This window comes from Pseudochaenichthys georgianus, chromosome 9, assembly GCF_902827115.2.
Source record: "Pseudochaenichthys georgianus chromosome 9, fPseGeo1.2, whole genome shotgun sequence".
Lineage (NCBI taxonomy): Eukaryota > Metazoa > Chordata > Actinopteri > Perciformes > Channichthyidae > Pseudochaenichthys > Pseudochaenichthys georgianus.
Window position 1 is genome coordinate 4,827,303 of NC_047511.1, and position 8,974 is coordinate 4,836,276.

Consider the following 8,974-nt stretch of genomic DNA (forward strand, 5'->3'; position numbering starts at 1 on the left):
ATTAGGCCCAGGTTTTGTAGGACATCATTCGGGAAGGGAAAGAACCGTTTCCGATGAACCCCCCTGGGTCTAGACCTGGTGGTGGTGATAAGTGGTTAGGTCCGGTTGGAAGGGAGAAGGTTGAGCTTGGCCCTGAGTTGGAAGCAGGAGGCGAAGGGGTGGAGGAGGGTTGCGCGTTGACGCCTGAAAGACAGCTGATAGCAAAGGGGAGAGCATATATAGAGGGTTTAACAGGTGCGATAATTAGGCTTGTGAATGGAGGGAAGTGATATGTTGGCTAAGGAGTGGCGCTCCCTGTCATCCAGTGGAGGGAGCGAGTATTGCCATGACGAGCAATACGGAGTGTTAGGTCTTCCTGTCTGAACTTGCGCTCAGCTTCATATCTATCTATCCATCTATCTATCTATCTATCCATCTATCCATCTATCTATCCACCTATCCATCTTTCTATCTATCTATCTATCTATCTATCTATCTATCTATCCATCTGTCCATCTGTCTATCTATATATCCATCTATCTATCTATCCATCTATCTATCTATCCATCTATCCATCTATCCATCTGTCTATCTATTCATCTATCCATCTGTCTATCTATCCATCCATCTATCTATCTATCTATCTATCTATCTATCTATCTATCCATCTATCCATCTATCTATCTATCCATCTATCTATCCATCTATCCATCTATCCATCTATCTATCCATCTATCTATCTATCTATCTATCTATCTATTATCTATCCATCTATCTATCTATCCATCTATCTATCCATCTATCTATCTATCTATCCATCTATCTATCTATCTATCTATCTATCTATCTATCTATCTATCTATAACTTAGTCTTCATTTACAATATAGACAATAGGCATACAGTACTTTTTAAACAACATACATCTATTGCAGGTATGATGTCATAATATAAAACACAATTTGCTTACATCTTTGTTCTCTTTTGCAAATCAAACAAAAGAGATTTAAATAAACTAAATAATGTAAACAAACAAGTGAAATGAACTAAATTGCTGAATTGCTTTTAATTCACTGGCAGGAGCGACAAGTGAGGAGGAGCAAAAAGTGAACAACGAGGGAGAGATAGAACAAAGAGAAAGAGTAGAGGAGAGAGAGAGTAATGAACAGGAAGAGGACAGAGAGACTAAAGACGGTGGAAGAGAGGCTGCAGGTTATGGAAAGGAGAGAGACATGGAAAATGAATGTTGACAATGTTTTTTGATCCTTTTAGCCTCTTCTGCATGTCCAGATCATTAATAGTAACAATCAACTGATTCTTATGCATTACACTTTCAAAAATAATTTATGCTGACATGGTTTGAAATCAATATATTGTCTAATGTGTGACCCCCCACAGGACTTAAAAAGCACCTAACTAGATCATGAAAATCCCCAAAATCTCGGGGGGGTACACCACCGAACCCGCCCCCCTAGCATGTGTGGACCTCGGTATGTAGGTAATCCTGGATACGGCCCTGCTATCAATATGTTTCTGAAAGATGGCGATTCCACATGGATGAATAATGAAACTGGCAACATGTCCTCCACGATGTTTGCTGAGCCTTACATATCTGCTCCGTTTTCTCAGCCATTACATAATTACTGCTGAACCAACAGTAACGCATTATATTACTGCGTTCCAGACTAATTACTCCGTGTTACTCCCACTTCCCAACACTGGTTACTGTATTTGGTCAAACTGAAATGGCCAAATATTGAATTGCAAGTGCCTACATATTGTTCACCAGAAAATTCACTGGGTGTCAAATATCCAGAGTGAACCTTATGGGTCCAATAATGTCTGTTATCACAAGAGTGGCAGTCTTGTTGATTTGAGTCCAGGAATTCCCTTATTATATCCCATAATTTGCTGGGTACCGGTACATGTATACTTGGAGAAGCTGACCTCTCCCCCCCTTATGTCTGCAGTGCTGAGCAGCAGCGACGCCCCCCCCGCTGCGTTTCCTAACACCACAGACTCCTCCACACAGACCACCCAGCCCACGCTGGCTGTCAGCACCCAGGGCCAGGTCACATTGCGGCGGGGCCACACCGACAGCAGGGCGCCCCGGAGACCACGGCCCTCCTCCATGGTGGACTACCAGAGCTACCGACACACACAGCAGCTGGTCAGGAGGATCCTGGAGCAGCCGGCCACCCAGGGCCTGACCCCCGAGGTGCAGGAGCTGGTGGACAGCATCCGGACGGTCCTGCAGTCCGACCAGGAGCACATGGAGGAGGCGGTACGCTGCGCCAGCTACATAGAACAGGTAGGAGGGGAAGCCGCTTTATCCACCACGCTCCCAAACTGTGGAACACCCTACCTGGAAATCAGAGAGGCCAACTCAGTGGACATGTTTAAACGACAGCTCAAGAGACATCTTTTTAGATTTGCTTTTTATTAGCGACACCCCACTTTATTGGTCTTTGAATCTTCATTATTTATTTATTTGTATATTGCTTTATTTATTTTTATAGATTTTATAGGTTTTTACTAGTATTTTTATTTTACAATTGTATTAGCGACATTCCCTTTTTACCAGAAATAGACAGTTATTACCAGATAACAGAAACCCTGGTCCTGACTATAACCTGGATGTTCACTGTGTGTTCAAACAATTTTAAAAAGGACTTGATTTAAATGTTGGATGCTTTAGGAGGATGTAGTTTGTGCTGTTGTAGATCTCTGTATTCTCTGTTTGCCTTCAGGTGTTCACAGACTCAGAGATGGGTCCCGGGCAGCCCAAACCTTCCCAGCAGGCAGCAGGCAGCCACTCCCAGACGTTCCCTCGCCCCCCCAGGAGAAGGGCCGGTCTGCTGCACCTGCAGAGCTGCGGCGACCTCAGCTCCTTCACCTGTGAGGCGATCGAGTCTGCACAACATCGAGGAAGCAGAAGAGTGGGGTCCAGGGCAGGGTCCAGGGCAGGGTCCAGGGCAGGGTCCAGGGCAGGGTCCCGACTGGAGCACCCTGAGCGCCCCCACAGTCTGATCGGAGTCTGCAGAGAGACGGTTCTCTAAAGGGGAAAACCAAATGTATTCAAATATGTGGCAACACAGCTAGATGCTGCTTAATCTGTTGCTAAACTTTGAGAGAAAACTGTTGTAGTATAACCACTGAGGAGGATGTGTGTGTGTGTGTGTGTGTGTGTGTGTGTGTGTGTGTGTGTGTGTGTGTGTGTGTGTGAGCATTTTAATCTTTTTTTAAATTGCTTTGCTCTACTGTACTTTAGCATTCAAAGTTGTGTATGCTTTACGGTTTTAAGATTGTTATAATTTAGCATTTGTTCCTCTCAACTCATACAGCTAAGTTGTTCACCATACAGTATATTATGTTGTTTTCTATTGGTCAGATGCAATGGGCTAAATATTTCAGATATTCTACTGATATTTACTAATATTTCAGAATTTAAACAAACATGTACGTTTTGTAATAATAATTATATACAGTACTGTAATTATAAAAGGCTATAGACCAGGGACCCTCTGGCTATAGACCACGGACCCTCTGTCCCAGTTAACCTAACTGGCAGTTCCAGTGCAATTCATTGACTACGTTCCAAAACGTTAAAAACGTTGAAGTGTGGGAACGCATGTGAAGCTCACGATGACAAAGATAAGCGTGTTTACAATGACTGTTTCTGTGCCTGTTATTTATTGGCAAGCAAAGTTAGAACATTGCAGATTGGAAATACAAATGTTGGTTGATTAATTTAGCGCTCATACTATTTCTCACATTCTCCATGTCACTGGAGTGCACTGCTGTGTTCATCTTTGAAGCAGATTCTTGAGTGGGAGAGGTTTCCCATCTTCACCCGTGGTTCAAACTGGGGAGAGGAGTTCTGAGGATATTGCCCACCTTTTCTGAATGGTAAATGTGAAGTTTCTGGAACACCACAAGGGCAAGCTGTCAAGCTAGGTTCTCAGTGCACAGCGGGATTATGATGGAGGTCAGGCCACGTTCAGTATGCTCCTTCAGTGTGAGCTGACTGAGGAACGGCACTTCAGCCAATAAATGAAACCGGCTTTGTCAGTACCCTCAGTACAGTACACCTTCTATAAGTATACAGAGTGTTGTGTTATTCCTGTATGTGCCTTTTACTGACTGGACATTTCAGCTGTTGTCATGCATTTTGTGAACATGTGCACATAGAGATCATTGTATATTAAATGTTATTAACACTGTCCTGATTCTATAAAGTCCCTAAGAGATCATGTTGCAATTGTTTTTCTTTCTGAATCACTTTGTGTTGCCTCGTATTCAGTTAATCGTGCAACACAATCCCTCTGTTTAAGATAAGATAAGATGGACTTTTATTCACAATCACACATGTTGATTTTTATCCTTAAGTCATTGCTAGGTAAGCTGCCCTTATATATCTCCAGACTTCTGTCCTTTTATACTTGCTTTTTTAATACCAGACGAGCAGCAAATGGGATGCTTTTAAATGTTCCTTTGATGCAGTCAGAGCTTGGTAAAGCTGCATTCTCCCACTATGCTCCCTTTTTATGGAATACGCTGCAAGTAAAACTTTGTCTCGAGGCACTTCCTACTGTAAACGCTTTTAAAGGTATGCTACGATTAGCCCTTCATGAAACATGTAACTGTTTGACCTGATGCTATTGCTGATGTGATTATGCTTCTTGCCACTGCACAAATGGCCTTCTGTATTTATATTTGAATTGTATGTTTTTTTTGTTTAATGCCCTTGTTTTATGTTGAAACTTGTTGTGTGCCGTGTTGGTCAGGACTCCCTGGAAGAAGAGATCTTGTATCTCAATGGGACATTCCTGGATAAATAAAAAAGTAATCCCTCGTGGGGAAATTGTTTCTCTGCATTTGACCCATCCTAGTGTTAGGAGCAGTGTGCTGCCATTTTGAACGGCGCCCGGGGAGCGGTGCCTTGCTCAGGGACACCTCGGTAGCACTTGGTCTTGCCGGGACTTGAACTGGTGACCTTCCATTTGACAAGCCAAGTCCCTATCGACTTCGCCACCACCGCCCCTTTTTTATGTTTCAGCAGGGTACTACAACAGGAGCTACATGACTCTGCAGAGGAGGACCCTGCTGCTTCTAGCTATGTCTCCGGCTATTGCAGGGACTATGGTTGAAGCCACGACCACAGAAACAGAAGGAGCCTGAATCATGGAACATTTCTGAAGAAGGCCTCGAGCACAGCTTTGTACGAGTGAGGAGGAAGTTCTTCATACATTGTGCCCGGCCTATCTCCGATGCTGCTGCTCATTTCTTCCCCACTGAAAAGTCTTCTTGTACATTACATCTCTGCACCCATATTTCTCAGATGTCATTTTTAAAACAGCCTGGAGTTCTTCCTCATCAGCCTGGAGTTCTTCCTCATGAGTCATGGGAGATGATGGTGCTGGATGCTGGAAGTATAACTCGGATTCCTCTGTCAATTTAGAACGCTCTGAGAGATAATTATTACAATAATCAACAAATGATTACACATCCGCAGACATTGTGCCACTTTTCTCTTTCAACTTACATGCACAAACAATGGTGAAACAGTTCATGTGAATACTTCTCTTTTGCAGTTGCTTCTCTTCATCTTTCTTGCTTGCTTCTCAAGTTATGGTCATAAACAAAAGTATTGATACACATTTTGATCTGATAATGGTGCTTGAGGACTCATATACAGCTACAGTTTTATTGCATTTCAGCCTTAACCAAAGCAGTCGATTGACTGACCTGAGCAAACTTACAGAGATTATTGTAAGCTTTGTTGAGGGGTTGGAGGTCAGTTTTGGATGCACTTTGGTAAATAACCAGCATTATCGAAAAGTTTCCTAAAGCTTAAACAGATATTCATTTCTAAAGAACTATTTTGTGACTTTGAAGCAATAGATTTGTTTCCATCAATGTACAGCTATAGGATCAGGGGCGGTTCTAGGGGGGGCAGTGCCCCCCTAACACTGACCTCTGGCCCCCCTAAAAATGAAAAGTGAAAAAAATGTATGATTTAATAATTTCAAATGTATTGATTTATTGAATGACGGAATCGGCGGAACTAACGTTATTCGTCATTCTAGTCGGACCCATTAGAGCGGTGCACTCAACACTTTTCATCTCGGATCATCAGAGGCTGTTGCATCCAAGAAAGACTGATTGAAACCTACGTTTCGAGAGACTACCACGATAATTGAAGGTGAGTTAAACTATTGTATCCGTGTAATTGTAGATGTAAAGTAGAGATGTAACTGTTCATTGCCTTTATTTTTATATAAATATGATATGGTGTTAGTGCAAATATTGTACTATAACTTAAGCTGAAGCTAACAGTAATAACTATAAGATATATCTGAAATAAATAAGTGTACTGAAACAAATACCAATAACTGTATTGCATTGTTTTCTTATGCGCAATTACTTCATAATGTCTAGTTCTCTTTTTCGTCCTGCATTTATTGTGCCCCCCTCAGAAAATAACTGGCCCCCCAGTGGCCCCCCCCCAGTGAAATTGGTCTAGAACCGCCACTGTATAGGTTCCCATCAGACTATATTCAAGACCTGTTGAGGGAAGCATCACACCAAAATGCTCAAGTAAGAATTACACTTTTTACAACTCAGAATCAAATAAAACAATAACAACATGTGTTCATCAGTGCCAGAGTATTTTTGTTGGGTAATCTATGGTAGGGCTAACCCATACAGTGGTGGGGCTCAAGTCAGTATTTGCAATGTAATTACATACACGCTATATCGCCCCCCTTGACAGTGAAACGCCACACTTGAGGTTTAGATTATTTCCCTGTCTCAATCAGAATGGAACTGTATGAAATAAAACGGTACATTGTCTTGAAGTAAATAAAAAGGGATCACTGTGAACGTGATGTATGATAGTACACGTTGAAGATCCAATGGGGATACTGAATGGCGGTTCCGATTGATCTCTTCAGTAATGCATGACGCATACCCAATGTTTCGTTGATTGGCTGTAGGCCTATTCAAATTGACTGCTGTCAGCATGCCAATTGCACGCTCCCTCAAAACTTGCGACATCTGTGGCATTGTGCTGTGTGATAAAACTGAACGTTTCAGAGTGGCCTTTAATTGTGGCCAGCCTCATGCTGTCTAATCAGCATCTTGATATGCCACACCTGTGAGGTGGGATGGATTATCTCGGCAAAGGAGAAGTGCTCACTATCACAGATTTGTTCAGATTTGTGAACAATATTTGAGAGAAATGGTTATTTTGTGTATATAGAAAATGTTTTAGATCTTTGAGTTCATCTCATGAAAAATGGGAGCAAAAACAAAGTGTTGCATTTATATTTTTGTTCAGTGTATTTCATGAGTAATATAGTTGTCTTTGTCACATTTTATTTGGCATTAGTAAATAATTATGCACATTTACAGATACTTTACATGATATGAGTGATAACACGTGTTATAAGGGCTATTTTGCACAATAGGTGTGCCTTGAGATTTTTACTTGTCCTTTGGTGTGCCTTGGGCACAAACAGTTTGGGAACCACTGACTTAGACTATTCCTTGCACCGCTCTAGTAGCATAACTCTGAATGGTGTCAACCATATTGCATCAGTAACGTGCACTTCATTGTTGTTACAGCAGGATCAGTTTGTGTGTTGTGGATACGACCCGTATTTTTTCGTTAGCCGTGTTCTCAACATTTAGCATTTTGCTTATTATTCAATTTATTTTGCTTACTTTAACATCATTTTTCATGGTGGGGCTAAGCCATTTCTTGGTATGGCTGTAGCCTACCCCAGCCATACCCTGGCGCCGCCACTGGTGTTCATGCAGTGCTAAATGATATTCCAGTCCAAGCCAAAGTGCTTCTGTAAGTCATTTATTGTTGTAAATACTGTTACAAACATTCTGGCTCTGGTACAGGAATGTAGCTCCATTAGCTAGAACATCACAGAAAAAAGCTAGCAAATAAATAAAACATTGCTGCTGCTTTACAGAAATTGTATTTTCCTTATATGTATATATTTTTTTAATCTTCCGACACATTGAGAGTTAATGTTTCAGTTACATTCAAAATGAGTGCACTTAAAAATACTTGTTAGCCAACCCTACTGCCTGTTAGCTACATCGTGTCACGCTAGCCTGACAGTCCATGGAGGGAAAATATCACTCACACCTTACGTTATCTCGTGCTCTAGCTTTATGTCTTTTAACATATTAGTTGTGTACATTCCGTTCACATTGCTCTCTAATGAAGCTTGCCTTTAGGCCAAACAAACAAAACCATTAGAAGTATATACCTTTACATAGTTTTCTATATATTTACTTTATATGTGTATTTTATATATCCAGCTGGTTTTTGTTTGAACATGGAGTACATTGGTTTAAATCACACTACACACACACACACACTAGAAGTAAGAACAGTACAGCGTAATCTCTGTAAATCCAGAAATGGCTGCCCTTGCCCCTATTCCTCTTCAGGGTCCGTTTTACCATCATAAAGAGTCCAGTAGAAGCAGTAAGGCCAAGATGAGCTTCATCAATCAGGTCATACATATGGAATAAGCAGTGGGTTTTAAAGTTCAAATATACAGTGGGGTACATGTGGTTGAGCCTTAAACTCAAGAGGGATGTAAACATCGTCGTCCAACAGTGGAAATAAAGCTGCTCAAAGCAAGACAGTTGGGCTGGTGTAGTCAGGTACATTCCCAGAGATGCAGAGGAGTAGGTTTTGAGTTAATAGCGCTTTAGGATGTGGAGGAAAAAAGTCTACACTGATAAGATTGAAAAGATTGAAAGTCCAAATTGACTGGCCTTTAAAAGGTTCTTGTTTCCGAGTTGTTTATCACTTGGAACATTAGTTTTAACCTCAATGACTAACCCGCAATCCTTAGTAAACCTTAGAGTCCATCATTAGTCCACCCCCCCCCCCCCCCCGTAAAACCTCAATTTGGACCGGAGAGAGACAACAATAAGACCTTCTTGGTGTGCTACATTTTAAAG

The 8,974-nt window shown here is 41.6% G+C and overlaps 1 protein-coding gene across 2 annotated transcripts in view; it reads left to right on the forward strand.

Moving 5' to 3' along the window:
- Window positions 1–4,228, forward strand: part of fam189a2 (family with sequence similarity 189 member A2) — a 49,945-nt gene extending 45,717 nt beyond the window's left edge. For both annotated transcript variants that reach the window (XM_071204317.1, XM_071204316.1), the window contains 2 exons: window positions 1,948–2,288; window positions 2,728–4,228. In XM_071204317.1, the coding sequence (XP_071060418.1) occupies window positions 1,948–2,288; window positions 2,728–3,036 (650 nt within the window). In that variant the 3' untranslated portion in view covers window positions 3,037–4,228. The remainder of the gene's footprint in view (window positions 1–1,947; window positions 2,289–2,727) is intronic.
- Window positions 4,229–8,974: the final 4,746 nt, after the last annotated feature.